Here is an 18,246-nt window from a genome sequence, read left to right as displayed (position 1 = left end):
ATATAATACAAGAAATAGGAATAATAATTGTCTTATATATTTTATACACCTATTGTATCGGTTTGTCTTAGTGTTGTTATACCCCTTGAAGATATCTATGGCAAGAAGTGCTGCGTAAATTGTTGGCGCAATATAAACGATTAATAATAATAATAATATTAATAATTATTATTAATTAAATAATAATATTAATTTATGTAAGGTTGGTGTTAATTCCCCTCACCTCTACACATCTAAAAATGCCTGTTTTGTGTTTTCTCACAATATTCGGTTTCATCTGTTTATTGGTCACTGTAAAATGTCGGTTGGATGGATAGAAACATATAAATCCATAAAGCATTGTTAGAAAAAGATGCCACAATTTAAAACTAGAGGATCGGAGGCTTAGATGAAATGTAAGGAAGTTTATTACTGGCAGAGTGGTAGATAGGTGGAACAGCCTCCGAGCAGAAGTGGTAGAGGCTAATACAGTAAGACCAGAACTCAATATTTAAGTATGGGCGGATAGGAGTAACTAAAAGTCCTAAATTATAGGCATAAAACAAAAACACACACACGAGTCCATTAAACAGCAACAGCATCACTCACCTAAGCAACAGTAACTGACTGCAGGTCCAGGCACTTGCAGCAACTTCCGGGTAGTACAGGCGTTTCCGGTTGACCTTCTTCTGGTGTGTTGTTTTTATTCCACTACTTCTAGTTTTCGTTACTTTTGCCACAGACTTGTAATTTATATCAGTTAATGTGAATTCTACATCTGGATATTGCGTTGACGAGAAAAAAAATTCCGCCACCGTCACGTCAGACTAGATTCAGTTTTGACCTTCTTCCGCCGGAAGCGAGGTGTCGCTGTTGTGATTGGAACGCCCCCTCCCTCCGGTGTCTGACAGCACTTTGGCAGCTTGTCACAAGTTTCAGTGCGAAGCGATGGCTGCCTCCACCGGGGTCGAGAAGCCCACAGTGAGAGACATCTTCACCGCGATGCGGTACGGACCGGCTCCCGAGGCTGCTAACATTGCTCAGGTGAGAGTAGGCCTGCATACCTCCCGAGTGTCCCTCTTCTGTGGGGACAGTCCCTCCTTGGGACCCTAATCCCTCTGTCACTCTTACCACACTGTCCTGCAGCCTTAAAGACACAAGAATGGGTATAGAGACAGAAGAAAATGTGCTTATAAGCTAAGGTGTGTAAATAAAATACTTAAAAAAAATCCTATCTCAATAGGTGAAAAACTAATTATTTATTCTTTTATATAGCGCCATCATATTCCGTGGCGATGTACGCAATCCTCCGATGATTTGTGAAACACTACAAAGAAAGTTGCGAAAAAAAATAGCGCGAAATCTTAAATATTTTCTATTTCCGATCATAAAATGTATTTTTACCGCTTGACTTCTAATATACATTGAAGTTTAAATCCCCCTTTGCTGTGTGACCCTCTACCACCTCTGCTGGGAGGCTGATTCAGGTATCTCCCACCATTTCATTAAAGTCTAACTTCCTTCCATCCCACCTAAGCCTGTGACCCTCCAGTTTTAGAAGATGACCTCTTGTTCTAACATCTCTCCTCCTTCGTCATAAACATTGGGATCATATCGCAGTATGGCCAGTCGTGGTCATTAATGTATAGATTTCTCCACTTTCCAGCATCCTGTCCCTTTAAACAGATGTTTTTGGGGGGGCATTTCGCGGTGCTTTTACGGCTGCCGTGATTGGTGGAGAGGCTGTGGCAAGGTCTCCGCCTCATTGGGAGCTGCCGGGGAGGAACGCTGAGATATTTGGCTCAGTCCAAAGGTTCCTTTGATGTTCGTGCCACCGGGTACATTTTAACCGACTCCATGCTGTATCCAGCAGCCGCACTTAACCCTTTGTCCTCCTTTTGGGATTCCACGTCTGCTATTGATTGTCAGGAAAGCGCCGCGGATGCCTCTTGCCTTCCGTGGCTTCGTTGGAAGACTTCTGTTCTTTCTCGGGGTCAGCAACCAACGGCGTCTGATGTCATGACTTGAGATACCTAGAAAGCCTAGAACCCCCTGTACCACGCGAGGCCGCTGTGTATTCCTCACATGTGCGTGTTCCAATCTTTGTATTATTTAAGAATGGTCGCTTCCCGCCCTGTTCTAGGCTTGGCTCGATTCTCACGACCGGAGCTTTGGGCATTTTGTTGACGGCAAGTGGCTAAAGCCCGATGGCAGACAGACCTACACCACCCGGAACCCTGCAACCGGTAAGTGCTCCTCGCTGGGTGATGTGCGGTATTAGAACGTCGGACCAAGGACGGAGCCCCAGCAGATGGATAAAAGCATATGATAGCCAGATGTTCTCCCAGATGTTTGGCTGGCAGCAGATACAGTTGCCTGAACACATCTTTTGCCACGCTCAATGACGGCCAGCTCCAGTGTTGGCTGCAAGCGTTCCATGGGGTCAAATGAGACCCACTCCCCAACGCGCACGCCTGGAAAGTGCACCAGGCGATTGCAGTAGCAGCGTATTGATTGGTTGCTTGAAGCAACTAGAACTGGACCATGGAGGCGGGGAGAGGGAAGAATTCTGCAGCGCTGAAGCTGCAGCTTCTACAGTTAAGTGCAGAAGGGCACTGGAGTGTCACTTTCACTGGGATATTTACCCAAGAGGTAGTGCGGCCGTGGAATGTATTATCCGCTTGTGTCAAGGTCAGATCAAGGTCACGTGCCCCTGCTCAACACATTCACCTGTAGGTGGGAGCTAAGCTGGAACCCCTCAACCTGCTGGACTTCTGTCCTTGATCCGTCGCTTAGTTGTTGTCACCACGCTCAGCAGCCTTAAACCAACCCTCAAGGAAAAACCCTTAGAGATATCGCTGCTTGAGCACAGGTTAGTTAACCAGAGTTTGTTGACCTTATTCTTGTCAATAGGCGCATCTGATGAAACATTTGGGTTAAATTATCTTTATTTTCGTTGCTGTAGGGGAGTCCTTGGCCAGCACGATCCAAGGAAACGAGGAAGACGTGGAGGCCGCCGTCGGGGCCGCGCGGAAAGCGTTTGACAGCTGGAGCAAGCTGCCTTGTCACATCCGCGCCCGTTACCTTTACAGGTCGGAGATTTCTTCCAGAAGCCAGAATCGAGTAACTAGGGGTGTATTCACTAAATGTAGAGGTCGCTGCGTCCAACGTGTCTGCTCGCAGGCAACGACGGGCCAACCCCAGAGAGCTTTTCCTGCAAGAGTAATGAGTAGCTTAACATTGAGCATCACAAGGCCGGGGCTGTGAAAATAGTGTACAGCGCCTCTATGGGACGAGAGCGGTACTGCGACCTGGATAAAATTGTGCAAAGGCAATAGTCTCCGATGATGACTTGTGAATGACAGATCAGCAGGACGTGGTCTGCCATTGGAACGTTCTCATTTTAATGATAAATAAACCTGCCTTTTTTGCTCCGTAGCATCGCCCGCACTGTACAGAAACACCAACGGTTGCTCAGCGTCGTGGAGAGCATGGATAACGGGAAGCCCATCCGCGAGTCGCGAGACTGCGATGTCCCTCTCGTGGTCCGTCACTTCTATCATCACGCCGGCTGGGCCCAGCTAAGAGATACCGAAATGAAAGGCTGGAAGCCTCTCGGTGAGTAGTAGGTGGCCGCCGTGGCCTGACCCGAACAATATTCCACAGCAGACGTTTAAAGAATCATTTTTAACATGTTGTTCTTCTGTTTTTGTTTGTTTTAGGTGTCGTTGCTGCTATCGTTCCCTGGAATTTCCCTCTGATGTTGCTTACCTGGAAAATATGTCCCGCACTTGCGATGGGTATTATTATTTTACTTCTCCTTTGACTTGAACACGTTGCGTTTTGTTATCGGTGTCTGGATCAGATTTGAAAGTGAAAACATAGAAAATGAATAATAATTTAAAAATGTATGATAACGTGGCTCCAGGGGCAGCCTGGCAAGGGTTGCATTTGGAGTACAACACTGTGTTTCTTCTGTTGAAGTAGATCCATGTAACCAACTAAGCCCTGTTCTTCCTTTTCAGGGAACACTGTGGTGCTGAAACCAGCCACGTACACACGGCTGACGGCCCTCCTACTGGCAGAGATATGTGCTGAAGCCGGCCTGCCGCCGGGGGTCTTCAATGTGGTCACCGGCAACGGAGCCTTCGGCGAAAAGCTGGCTCTCCATCCAGATGTCGATAAAGTAGCGTTTACCGGCTCTACCGAGGTAACGGATGTTCGGGTTTATTCTGAAATATCGTATTTCACGTCACCTCTCATATGGTGGTTTTCCGATTTCTGCCCGGCCGGTTCAGCCGTAAGCTGTATGTACGATACCCTCCATGTGGCTATAGGCTCAAAAACAGTCTGGGCGGACAACACACTCAATGTAAAAAGGTCATACTTGGACCGATAAAAATGTATAGTAACATAAAACCACGTTTTTATAGCAATGGGAGGGCTGTAACTTAAGTGCGTGCGATTTTATTTTTTATTATTATTATTATTGATTTTATTTATTTTTTATTATTATTATTATTATTGATTTTATTTTTTGTATTATTATTCATTTTAGTTTTTTAATTCTTTTTCCTGATTGATGTGAAGGTTTTTCTTTTTTCTTTCTTGTTACACTGCACCGGGTATAATCACATTTTTTTTTTATTTTTTTTTATATATAGGTTGGACGTACTCTACGGAGGGCAACTGCTGGGACCGGGAAGAAGTTATCTCTAGAGCTGGGGGGCAAGTCTCCGTTTATTGTGTTTGACACGGCTGACCTAGACGGTGCTGTTGAGGGTCTCGTGGACGCCATCTGGTTCAATCAGGGCCAGGTAACTAAACCGATAACATTAGAAACATACGTTATAGTTCCGTTAAATGCCCAACTCCCTCATAATTTGTGCCAAGGACACCTAATTGTCATGTGGTACAAAAGCAGGTAGTGCTGGATTGTTGCTATAGAAACTAAAAAAAAACTTCTTAATTTTTGTTTCATGTAATTGAAGCTTCAAAGATAAAAATAAAATGATAGCTCTGCCAAGGTTCGTTAGCTTAACGTACTGCAGAGTGCGGTTAATGTTTGGTGGAACAGCACCTTTAATGTATTACTGATTACGGACGCAGCCGACAGATCGCTCTCCAGCTTTTGCTGGATTACAGGATCAGTTGTCCCTATGCGGCGTTTCGGATGTGCAAACTAAGGATAATGGGAGTTTTAGTCCAGCGGCAACTGGAAAGGTGCCTGCTGTCCACTCCTGATCTGAAGAGTTATTGTATGGGCTCTGGATGCCGATACTCATACATTAACCGATTTGCCCAAAAGACTTTTTTATTATTTTATCTAAAAGTTATCATTCATTTGACCTCCCGAGCATAATGATCCTAACCGGGGGTAAATCCCAACGTGGCCGTGTTGTAGGTTTGCAGCGCCGGCTCCCGGCTTCTCGCGCAAGAGTCCGTCGCAAAAGATCTGATCCGGAGGCTAAAGCAGAGAATGTCACACCTGAGGCTGGGCGACAGCCTCGACAAAACCATCGATGTCGGAGCCTTGGTGGACGAAACGCAGAAGAAAACCATCACCGAGTTTGTGGAAGAGGCAAGGGCGGAAGGGGCAGAGGTAAGTAGCCTAGAAGGCCAAATGGGGCTGATCTGCCGTCACATTCTATGTATTGGCAATATATATATTATTGATTTTAGACTATATTGCAGAGGATTAATGATGTATTGAATTTTTTTTCAATAAAGCTTTATAGACATGCCTCTTTCTTTTGTCCCCTGGCGTTTGAGTATCAGTGTTAAAACACGTGTATACTATACATGTCCGTGCGCTTCTTCCCATTGCATACTATGTTTTGAAAGTTGACAATTGCCGAGTAAATTGCCGAGAAGTAAAGTGCTAATTATTTGTCTGCCCTCTAACAGATTTTTCAAGCATCTAGTCCTGTCCCTAAGAAAGGTTTGTTTTACCCTCCTACCCTGATCACTGGCGTTGACACCACATCGCGCTGCGTCCGAGAGGAGGTAAGGCTTTGCTCACGTGGATGCGTAATGGCACTGTGGTTCCACTTTTGGTATGGCGGATTAGAAATGCGTTTACAGAAATACTGTGCCATTTTCTTTTTAAACTGTCCTAGTTTTTGCATAATACAGAGCTCGACAAACCCCAGGTCGCCATGGTGACTAGAAACCACATAATGACGCCCAGAGTTTTGCAGGGCTGCCACCTACAGTATGGTGCTGGAGTCGGTGTGTGTGGGTAGATGTATGGTGCTGGAGTCGGTGTGTGTGGGTAGATGTATGGTGCTGGAGTCGGTGTGTGTGGGTAGATGTATGGTGCTGGAGTCGGTGTGTATGTGGGTAGATGTATGGTGCTGGAGTCGGTGTGTGTGGGTAGATGTATGGTGCTGGAGTCGGTGTGTGTGGGTAGATGTATGGTGCTGGAGTCGGTGTGTATGTGGGTAGATGTATGGTGCTGGAGTCGGTGTGTGTGGGTAGATGTATGGTGCTGGAGTCGGTGTGTGTGGGTAGATGTTTGGTGCTGGAGTCGGTGTGTGTGGGTAGATGTATGGTGCTGGAGTCGGTGTGTGTGGGTAGATGTATGGTGCTGGAGTCGGTGTGTATGTGGGTAGATGTATGGTGCTGGAGTCGGTGTGTATGTGGGTAGATGTATGGTGCTGGAGTCGGTGTGTATGTAGGTAGATGTATGGTGCTGGAGTCGGTGTGTATGTGGGTAGATGTATGGGGCTGGAGTCGGTGTGTATGTAGGTAGATGTATGGGGCTGGAGTCGGTGTGTATGTAGGTAGATGTATGGGGCTGGAGTCGGTGTGTCTGTGGGTAGTTGTATGGGGCTGGAGTCGGTGTGTCTGTGGGTAGTTGTATGGGGCTGGAGTCGGTGTGTATGTGGGTAGATGTATGGTGCTGGAGTCGGTGTGTATGTGGGTAGATGTATGGGGCTGGTGTCTGTGGGTAGATGTATGGTGCTGGAGTCGGTGTGTATGTGGGTAGATGTATGGGGCTGGTGTCTGTGGGTAGATGTATGGTGCTGGAGTCGGTGTGTCTGTGGGTAGATGTATGGGGCTGGAGTCGGTGTGTATGTAGGTAGATGTATGGGGCTGGAGTCGGTGTGTATGTAGGTAGATGTATGGGGCTGGAGTCGGTGTGTATGTAGGTAGATGTATGGGGCTGGAGTCGGTGTGTCTGTGGGTAGTTGTATGGGGCTGGAGTCGGTGTGTGTGTGTATAGTGACTTTAAGCTGTTTCATTATTTTGATATTAAGTTAATGACTTTCACCAGTAGATGTAGTGCTGCTACAGATTTGGATGCAGATACAGCGCATTCACCATTTTTGCTCTTCTTCGAACTGGATTAAAAGCATTTGTTGTCACCATGCCCTGCATATTGTATGCATGTTGGTTAAAATGTGCTGTCTGCTCAGATCTTTGGACCTGTTTTGGTTGCAATGAGCTTTCGGACCGCTAAAGAAGCAATCGCCTTGGCCAACAATACACCGTATGGATTGGCTGCTAGCGTCTGGACAGAAAACCTTCCTCTAGCGCTGGAAGTAGCTTTAAGGTAAGTGCCGAGGATCATTCTATGTTGCTTGTGCCGATAATTACTAGTTTTGTGAGTTAATACATCTCAGAGACCCGTCACTGCAGCATTGTGTAAGGGAAAACAAGTCATAGTCCTGTTGGACCTCTATCGAGTTCTGCATCACAGGATTTTCTATACATTAAATTATTAAAGCTGTTGTTCCATTTGTGTAACCGCTTTGGAGATCCGGCCATCTGATATTGTTAGGTTACGGGTTGTTGCTGGGTTCATTGTGCTAAAAGATGTCATTAAGCATTAAAACAGACAAGCAATAATCATTGTAATTGACCGTCTATGTTGAATGCATTTTAAATGCGATATTCTTTTTGTATTTAGCATAAAGGCGGGCACAGTATGGGTTAACGGGCACAATATGTTCGACGCAGCAGCCGGATTTGGTGGCTATAAAGAGAGTGGATTTGGTCGCGACGGAGGCAAAGAGGTGAGGGCTTTGCGGTATTATGCATTTATCGAGCGGCCAAATAATATGTGAGAACTACTTTTTTGCAATTTCTTCAAAGATAGAGATAAGCGCAAGCGATGGCCGAGTGACTGCACCTCTTGTACCCACCTTGCTCTAGAATTACGGTTTTTTATGTAAAAACAAAACGTCTGCTACGCGTAATGCTGCATTAGCCCACTAGGTGGCAGTGTTTGTATTTGCCATCTGTGTACTGATAACATGTATAGTATTATTATTATTTATTATTGTTTATATGCCATCAATGTACACAAAGCTTCTTACAGTTCATACATTCAAAGGGTCTGACGAAACTAGATCTGACCGACTAAGAGGAGATTTTTTTTTCCTTTTAATTGCTTCTAATTCATGAATACAAATTATGAACAAGGTGCTCCAAAGTGTAGGGCCTCAGTAGGTATCGGGTCATCGATCATCACCTTCCCCGCCACGGGGAGACGTGCAGCCCCTTCCAAAGTCATAGGAGAGCTGGATCTGGAGAGGGACCCATGGAAGTTACCAAGGGGGATGGAAAAATCTATTCAAAACCACACGTGCCGAGTGAAGTGTGTGCGGTGCCAGTCCTGGCAACAGATACAGATACATTCAGTGAGGAGGGCTCTGTCGCAAGCTTACAATTTCGCATTTTTATCCCGTAGAGCGCCATAAGATTCTGTAGAACTGTTACAATAGAGGAGCGTGGCAATTAGCATTAAATTAATTATGATCTATGAAGCAGTCTTCACTAATTGGCAGCTTTTTATTCAAAGATCTGCAAGTTAGTGCAATATACAGTATATTTTTACCCCGTGCAAACTGCCTCCACACCATGGTTTAAAAGCCCTTTCAATCAATACTTCCCATTAATCAATTAAACACGTAACCCCCCGAAACGCTCTTTCTCCAGGGCCTGTACGAATACGTAAGACCATCCTGGGAAAACCGACCCCGTCCAAATCCAGGCGACGTGAGCTACAAAACATTTTCCGCCACGTACGGCGCCGACCTCCCACCGGTCCCTGGACAGAAGGACGTCGCTCCTGCCGTCATCCAAGTCAAAGACACTGAGATTCCCAGGTAAATCCATACCTCTGCTCTGTGTCAATGTCTGGACGTCGCTAGCATTACTTTTATATCATCTGCTTTAATCACGCAGCCCCGTGTTACCGACGTCCGTGTGAAATAAAATGCCGATGTTATGTATTATTTGCCATATTTATTAATGCGGGATCTCCCCATGGCGTGTGTGGCCCCAGACAAGGATTGGGGACCCGGTGCTCATCGTGGCCCTTCGAAGGCAATAAGATGACGTTCCACTTCCTTCACCAACCGCAGCAAAGCATGACGACTTTGAACTTCCGAGAAAGAATAGAAAGAAAATCTGTATTAAGGTTACCTTGAAATCTACTGTTCAATCGCTCCGTTTCCAAGGGATTAGGTGTCGCGGATCACCAATACTCTATAGACAGTATCTTAGCAATCCTCTATAATAATTTTAACCTTTTCATACCCTACCTGTCCCTTTAATTCATTTTTCCTATGCTTATGGCGTGCGGAGAAGCGACTCCTACTGTGTAGAACCCGCGCATTTTCTGTGGTTGGAATCTGTGACTTTCTCCACTAGCGTAGATACCACAGAGATATTTTATCTGTCACACATAGGCATATAAATATTTATATTTAACCCACACTGTGTTAAAGGGGCCCTACCTGCACTTCTGGGCTTCCCCACTAACATCTGAATACAAAGCAAGTCCAGAGAAAGTGCTCATTTACAGTATTTTTGGGATATTACTTTTTACCATATTCCCTGTCTGTTATACACAGCATGGTAGATGGGGGGGACAGGTGGCCGTGGTGTGGCATGGGTTAATTTTTTTTAATTTAATTTAAATTAAATTATTATTCACTGTTAAACATTTCTTAACATTAATTTCATATTGCCCAAGTGTTTTCATTTTGTGCATTATTTAACTGCACGTTATTACGGATATAACCCAAATGTTACCCTTTGCTTTCAAATTGTAATAGTAGTCTAGATTGTAGGATCCTGTGCGCCTGGCCCTCCTTACCTGTTGTTTCTGGAAGTCTAATTTTTATGTCATAAACTACTTGTCATGTCCTGTTTACCCATTGTACAGCGCTATGGAATATGATGGCGCTATATAAAACAATACGAATTTTATGCATTGTCTTCTGTGTTTTTTTTTTCCAGTGTAGACAGGACTTACAAGCTATATTACGCTGGCGCACAAAAACGTCCGGATGGCATGTACTCGCGCCCCATCTATGGGCCGAACGGAGCTGTCGTATCATATGTTGCAGATGGTAACAGAAAAGATATACGCAATGCAGTGGAAGCCGCCCACAAAGCAGCCCCTGGGTGAGTATGATGAAGAACATATTCTGCACAAGGGCTTCTTTTAAGGTGCCTAAAGAAACGACCTAAATACCGTACCTGATACAAGAATTTAAACACACATGGACCATTGTGCCCTTCAAAAGCCTTCAAGCCTTTTCTTAGAACTTGACTTTTATCTTCACAAAAATTCTCGCATGAAAGAGTTAAATTACTGGCATGTTAAATGCCCATGGGGTGTCTAGTTTTCAAAAATATATGGTTTGGTGGGGTAAACTGCATTGGCCGGCTTTAAAGATGTCCCAAATAGCACATGGGGTCAGAATTACCAGATATAGAAAAAAATGCTTCCTTGTAATTATAACCCCATAACGTACAGAAAAAAAGCAAAAAAACAAAAACATTGGGTATTTCTAAACTCAGGACAATTAGTAGAATCTATTTAGCAGGTTTTTTCATTAGCTTTTATAGATGAGTAAAAGATTTTTCAATTAAAATCCATTTTTCCCCATATTTGATACTTTGTATCATATCATTTACTATAAAAAAAACACCAAAATAATGATATTTTAAGGAAAGCCCTTGTCCTAAAACCAGCTATTGTCACGAAGGGGTTAATGATCACAGACAACCTTAAACAGAAAGTGAAACCGTGGAGCTTAATCATTGTTTGAAAACCATCTCATGGGACAAAGTCGGAAACTCCTCCAGGTTTCCAGGGATCCTGCAGATACAAAACTCACAAATAAAAGCCATATGTTTACACAAAAAAGGTGACGTAAGGAGACACTCCGGTGCCGCAGGTACTTTGATATGCATTCATTAACCTTTAAAAAAGTAGTTCATTTTAGGAGAAACTCGAGCTGCAACAGAACCCCTCCTCTGTTGTGCGATGTTTTGTGCCAATCAGTGTGTGGGGGGCGGGGGGTTGTGCATATACTCTTTATTCTGAGCCAGCGCTGGAGCCGACTGGCGTTAAGTATATCAAGTGGCAGGAGATATGTTCGAAAAAAGAAACTGTAAGGTGGCCAATTTGAAAAAAAAAAGACAGATTTAAAATATAAAATAATAAAATACCAAGCAATACAAAAATAGCGCACAATCACCCGTTAACACAATACAACCGAAAATCCGATGAGCCCTGTGCAAATCCGTGAAGACAAGCAAAACTATTTACTAACAAAAACCATGTCTCAAAAGTGACCACAAGGAGAAGAACAAATAGTCAAACAAAGACATAAATGCTATCAGCAGAGAGTGAATGGTTAAACTCTCATCCAGCTGCCCCCAGCGCTCATCCAACTGCCCCCAGCGCCATGGTCTGGGTGTATAAATTGAAAAGGCTTATTAGGCGTGACTTATTTTATAATATAATCCAAGTGCAAGTAAATCCTGTTTGTATGTGTATGGAAGCTTGAAGAATAAAGAAGAATCCGAAATAATTGTTAATATTCCCTGCTGCAGATGGGGCAAGAGAGCGGCTCATAACCGAGCGCAGATCGTCTACTACATGGCAGAAAACCTCGAGCTGCGCCGTAGCGAGGTGGCTCACCGGTTAAGCGTCCTCACCGGTCAGTCTGAGGAGGACGCCTACAAGGAGGTGGACCTGAGCATTCAAAGGCTTTTCTACTGGGGAGCTTATTGCGATAAATATGGAGGCACGGTCCAGGTAGGGTTCTTCTCATGGAGAGAACTGTGAAGCTCTACGCCCTTTCTGCGTATCGTAACCTGCAACCGGTTGATAAGGGATGGATTAAGACGAGGAGTGTGGTGGGACAACAGAGCCGGAGGGTCTCCGATAATTATATTTAGGTATATCCTAAAGGTATAATTGAATGCTGCTGTATGCAAGATGTATGATGGGTGTCCTGCGCCTCAGCCAACTTGTCCTGGTCATAGTTAGGTCATGCCTATCGAGAAGGTCCAGTTCCCCTGATCACTTTGTGGATCTTTATGCATATTGAACCTATAGAACATATAGAACCATATGCATGAAGTTCTAAACTGGGAGAAACCATCATAGCAGCTAACTGGAAGCCACAGTCCATCAGCATGTAGCGCGTTGACTTGAGAATAGCTCTATATAAACCAAAATTTGCCCACAGACCACATCTTCCTGCCGTGTCCTTGATACCGTCTATATAATGTTTCTTCATCTTCCAAAGGAAACCTTGCTCTATGGAGCCACCGTGTTGATTCGGGAGCCCATGGGCGTAGTCGGGATCGCGTGTCCGGATGAAAGCCCCCTCCTCGGCTTTGTCAGCCTCTTTGCTCCCGCCATCGTCCGCGGCAATGTCGTGGTTGTGATACCAAGCGAGAAGTACCCTCTACCAGCTCTTGACTTCTACCAGGTAACGTCATCGCCTTTGTAAAGCTTGGTGAATTCACCATTACCTGTTACCTTATAGTCTGTGATATGCTTTAATGACCAACACAGGTCCTTCTATACATCTCAGAAGATCGGAGGGAAGGTAAATCCATTGCTGAATGCTTCCGCTTTTGCTGTCGAGCAGAACATGCAGAATCGAGCAATTAAAGCCCGTCCATACTTTTGCTTTTCACGAAAATGGGAACTAGAAGGAGTTCCTTCGTGATTCATTCCCTAAGCAACCCAAAAGTAGGCGCGCATGTACATATGTGGAAAGAAAAAATAAACAAAAATAGTGCAAATAATGTGGGATTCAAAGTGCTATGTATGCGTGTAGTGTATACACTCACAAAAATATAGATGATCAAGGCTCTTCAGAATAAAATTCTTTCTTTATTTCTTCTTATAACTAAAAGATTGATAAAAAAAGGAGAACGGCCAATAGTGCAATATATTTCTGTAGTTCTTATAGGGAGGACTACCCACGAGGACTATCTATTGATTTTGGACTTTATTATTCTGAACTTCGGACTTACAGTTGAAGTGCCTGAAAATATCGATCATCTTGTAAGTGCATTTTTATTTCCCTATAAGAACTACAGAAATATATTGCACTATTGGCCGTTCTCCTTTTTTTATCAATCTTTTAGTTATAAGAAGAAATAAAGAAAGAATTTTATTCTGAAGAGCCTTGATCATCTATATTTTTGTGAGTGTATACACTACACGCATACATAGCACTTTGAATCCCACATTATTTGCACTATTTTTGTTTATTTTTTATTTTTTCTTTCCACATATGTACATGCGCGCCTACTTTTGGGTTGCTTGTGGTTGAACACTAAGAGGAGTGTTATTGCGGGCTGCGGCAGTACAGTGAGGAAGTACTTTTTTAATATTTTATTTCCACGTTCACTATCTGGTGTTTATTTCTTTTCCTTTTGATTCATTCCCTTCAAGCTCCCCTTCCTTAATCTATAGACAATGAAAAACGGAAAGCATAACTACTACGTCTAATACGTGTGATCATCAAATGTCGCTTAATGGGTTAAACTGTTGAAACAATGTAACTGTGCCGGCTTAGCCAAGTGCATGTAAAAAAAGGAAGCGATGGATTGCTCAACATCAGAACGGAAGATCGACGTCGGTCTCTTTTGTACCTTATCTTTGGAAATGCATTTTATGGACCCGGAAAACTTTCGATTTTACTGGAGTTCTTTGTGAATTCCAAAAATCTAGCTGTGGGTCGTTTAGAAGAACTAGAGGTCCGTTATTTATAGTTTTTAGTGATCAGATCCCCCTTCCGCAGCGATGCCGGATCAATGAGTCCCCTTTTTTAAAAATACGTTCGTTGGTCTTGGATCATGAAATGGGAAACATAATGCAGCTGGGAAGCTTTTCACTGCTGGCCGTCTACCCCCAAGCTGGGGATCGTCTTTATCGGCGGTCTCGTACGGGTATTTTGAATGCACCACTGCCCCGAGACATCCATAGTAGATTCGCAGTTGTAGTAGTAGATGGATATAGCCGCTATATCTCATTTATGTGTCTGCTTTGCGTTTAAAGGTATTTGACACGTCGGATCTGCCTGGGGGAGTCGTGAATATACTCACGGGGGGACGCGACCACCTAACCAAGTGTCTGGTGGAGCACCAAGACGTGCAGTCGGTGTGGTACTTTGGTTCTGAACAGGTAGCTATGCCATAGCGTCTGAATTAGTTGGCATACAAAGTATAATGGGGCAATTGGTGAAGTTTGTTGGGGGAGGGGGGTGCTTGCTTCACTGAACGTGAATGCATGAAATTGAAGGTACGGCTGTTGATTTCAGCGATGGCTTCATGCATTCTTCTATAGTGGGGCTGCCAGGGACATTTAACTGTCCCTTTTAAGACGCAATCTGTTCTCGAAATCATGTGTTCGTCGCATGTGGTTTATTTCCCCGAAGCACATTTCCCATCAATGTGAATGGGATATTTTGAGAAGGAAAGTGAAAATAGGCAGCTCAAGGGGGACTTGTCTGGCAGACAATGTGGGAATTCTAAAAATGTCTCCAATGCAGAAATTGCGTTACATTTTCAGTTTTATTTGGCAAACATTAAGTGGAACGAATAGTAAGCGGTTCTAAAACCTAAAGCCGACATTAACCGATGATAAAAAGACTGTTCTGTGTTACGATACGTGAAGGAATGACGTATTCATTCTCCTCTGCTGAGACGGGGATGTATGCCGCCGTGCGTCTGCCCTGCTCTTCCTCCTTAGCTGCTGATTTAATAGATTTTAGTAGAAATACCGTTTTCTACTCTCTCTCCACTCCGCTACTACAGGTTTCTTAATATTCTGCCTTAAATCTAACAGGGCTGTAAATTTGTCGAGTGGTCTTCGGCCGAGAACTGTAAGCGCACGTGGGTCGGTTACGGGCTTCCCAGGGACTGGGAAGACGCTGCGCAGGGAGAAGGGGAAGAATTCCTGTACCAGGCCACACAGTGTAAAAACATCTGGATACCCATGGGAGAGATATTCGCCAACTGATGATATCCACACTTCATTATTTCCGAGTAGACATCTGGACTACCTCAAAACACCGACTTTATACTGTGAGAAATAGTTCAAGACGTTCAATAAAGTCCAGTATTTCATAGTTTTTGTTTCGGAACCTTCACTTTTAACTATTATTAGCGGTAAAAATTAATGGATCATCTGAAACTATATATATATATATATATATATATATATATATATATATATGTGTTGTCTTTAAAGTCATTCAATTCATATGTAAACGACCTCTGAAGCAGGAACTGTAGTAATGAACGTATAACAGCGATGCCCCCAAAGTCAACCGGGTTATTGGTTTTGAAATTAACGTATCTGTGTGAATTGTCAATATTATTGGTTTTATATAGCGCTATTGCTTTCCACAGCGCTGTACAATGAGTAAACGAAATATAACCAGTAGTGAGTGGCGTAATAATTTGGAAACAGAAGGGCGAGAAGGTCCCTGGTAAAGAGGTTACAGTCCAGAGAAGATGGGGGGTATACTGCAAGAGGGGAAAGTACAAACATTTCAGACAGATTATATACATACTCACTGGCCACTTCATTAGGTACACCTTGCTAGTACCGGGTTGGACCCCCTTTTGCCTTTATTCTTCGTGATGTACTTTCTACAAGGTGCTGGAAACATTTTGGTCCATATGGACATGATGGCATCACGCAGGGTCTGTGGAGGCCGTTGGGGTTCAGTGAACTCATTGTCATGTTCAAGAAACCAGTTTGCGATGATGTGAGATTTGTGGCACGGTGCATTATCCTTCTGGAAGTAGCCATCAGAAGATGGGTACACTGTGATCATAAAGGGATGGATATGGTCAGCAACAATACTCAGGTAGGCTGTCGCATTCAAACGATGCTCAAGGGGCCCAAAGTGTGCCAAGAAAATGTCCCCCACACCATGACATCGCCAGTCTGAACCGTTGATACAAGGCAGGATGGATCCATGCTTTCATGTTGTTTACACCAAAGTCTGACCCGGCCATCTGAATGTCGCAGCTGGAATCGAGACTCACCAGACCAGGCAACGTTCTTCCAGTTCTTGGCTGACAGGAGCGGCACCCGGTGGGGTCTTCTGCTGCTGTAGGCCATCTGCTTCTAGGTTTGATGTGTTGTGCGTTCAGAGAAGGTATTCTGCATACCTTGGTTGTAACGAGCGGTTATTTGAGTTACTGTTGTCTTTCTCTCATCTCGAACCAGTCTGCCCGTTCTCCTCTGACATCAACAACATTTCCGTCACACAGCTGCCGCTCGCTTTCTCTTTTTCGGACCGTTCGCTGTAAACCCTAGAGACGGTTTGGGTGAAAATCCCAGCAGATCAGCAGTTTCTGAAAGACCAGCCCGTCTGGCACCAACAACCACCATGCCGCGTTCAAAGTCACTTAAATCCCCTTTCTTCCCCATTCTGATGCTCGGTTTGAACTTCAGCAAGTTGTCTTGACCACGTCCACATGCCTAAATGCATTGGGTTGCTGCCCTGTGATTGGCTGATTAGCTATTTGTGTTAACAAGCAATTGAACAGGTGTACCTAATAAAGCGGCCAGCGAGTGTAATATATATTTATATATATATTGAAATTCATAAAATAATATGTGATGCTCATGCGTTATTATTACTATATAATATTTACAGGTTCAGGCAATATAAGGAATGCGAGAGATGGGAGAAAAGTTTATCAAAAGGACAGAAGTTAAACATACAAAAAGATTTTGGCAAAGCTTCTCGTATAAATCCCTGTTTTATTCAATTTGTTTCATTAAACTGCCTATAGTTTGCGGTTTTCGCCTGTCAATCTGTGAAATGATCCGGGATATTTAGATTAAACATTAACCTTATGGAAGCTGATATCTGGTGGACAGGGTAGCATCATCTTATCAATAGCAACATTTGCAATTTTAAGGCAAAAATGTTGCTGTTTTAATTAAAAACTGATATAGTTACGTAGTCAATAAGATTCCACAAACCCAAATTAGTTGATCCAGAAAAGAAAATCACTGAGACGTTAATGTCCTCTCAAAAGGGAAGAAAAATCTTTTTGGACTCCAAAGAAGTCGGACTCACCCTGGATAAACATTCCCCTATCTACTCGTGATAGCCCTGCAAGAACTTCATATCTAGGAAAACATCCAAACTTTTCTTAATTGGTCGAATTGCCCAAAACGATTTCAGGTGGCGTCTATTCCACAATTTTAACGGCCCTAACAATAAATAGACCTCTGTGTTAAAGACGAAAGCTCCTTTCTTCCAAACTCAAGGGGTGCCCACGTTATCTGGAAGGTATGATTTCAAAAGAGATGTCCTAAAAGATCTTTGCATTGGCCTTAAACATACCACGTTTATCATATCCCCACGAAGACATCTTTTCTCCAGAGAAAACAATCCGAGTTTGGGATTTTCATAGCTAAAATTTTCCATCCCTTTAATAATTTTTTGTAGCCCTTCTCTGAACCGATCTCCAGCATGTTTTTTTCTTTTTGTATTGCTCTGCATATTCTAGATGGTATAGAGTGTGGATGGAAGAGAATGGAGTGCCTTTGGATCTCATGCCTTCATGCATAGGTTTAACAATAGCTATTATTAGTCTCTGAATAGAGATTACCTCCAAAGAAATAAAGAAATTACCAAGACTCAGATCCAAACCTATAACCCAAAACTACATATTTTCAATAGACATGAGGCTTTAGTACCTAACGTTGGTCAAAGCACATGAGCTCAACTGCTGCGTCAAAGTAATCCATGGGAGGTGAGTCCTGACTTACATGAAGTGCCACCAAGCCAAGCCAAAACGGTTGGGCTTCCATACCAAGCATCTGCGATAAGACAGAGGGTAGGTTTTATATATCTCATCCGTTGAACCCTTAATATGGAGCTCAAACTGAAAAGAGGGGGAAGTATTTCTTATCCAACCTAAGAGGACACCGTTTTCCTAAAAATTAAAAACAAAATGTTT

At 43.6% G+C, this 18,246-nt stretch overlaps 1 protein-coding gene across 1 annotated transcript; it reads left to right on the top strand.

Annotated features, from left to right (window-relative positions):
• Positions 1 to 927: 927 nt before the first annotated feature.
• On the top strand, positions 928 to 15,274 carry LOC149276015 (aldehyde dehydrogenase family 16 member A1-like). Its single transcript, XM_089504008.1, has 17 exons — positions 928 to 1,023; positions 2,123 to 2,225; positions 2,945 to 3,071; positions 3,419 to 3,597; positions 3,702 to 3,779; positions 4,005 to 4,189; positions 4,644 to 4,796; positions 5,384 to 5,581; positions 5,887 to 5,985; positions 7,401 to 7,537; positions 7,895 to 8,000; positions 8,926 to 9,095; positions 10,234 to 10,401; positions 11,842 to 12,046; positions 12,543 to 12,728; positions 14,312 to 14,437; positions 15,101 to 15,274. The coding sequence occupies exons 1-17, from the start codon at positions 928 to 930 to the stop codon at positions 15,272 to 15,274; spliced, it is 2,490 nt and encodes an 829-aa protein (XP_089360134.1).
• The last annotated feature ends 2,972 nt before the right edge of the window (positions 15,275 to 18,246 follow it).

Source organism: Sceloporus occidentalis, unplaced genomic scaffold, assembly GCF_023333645.1.
Source record: "Sceloporus occidentalis isolate IW3139 unplaced genomic scaffold, rSceOcc1.0.p SCAF_252, whole genome shotgun sequence".
Lineage (NCBI taxonomy): Eukaryota > Metazoa > Chordata > Lepidosauria > Squamata > Phrynosomatidae > Sceloporus > Sceloporus occidentalis.
The sequence above is the reverse complement of the archived record's forward strand: the minus strand, read 5'-3'. Positions and strand labels throughout refer to the sequence as shown.

Coding starts and splice junctions, on each gene's coding strand:
- LOC149276015 (XM_089504008.1), top strand. CDS start 928: ATGGCTGCCTCCACCGGGGTCGAGAAGCCCACAGTGAGAGACATCTTC. Junction 4,190..4,643: donor CGTTTACCGGCTCTACCGAG/GTAACGGATGTT, acceptor TTTTATATATAG/GTTGGACGTACTCTACGGAG. Junction 7,538..7,894: donor GCGCTGGAAGTAGCTTTAAG/GTAAGTGCCGAG, acceptor TTTTGTATTTAG/CATAAAGGCGGGCACAGTAT.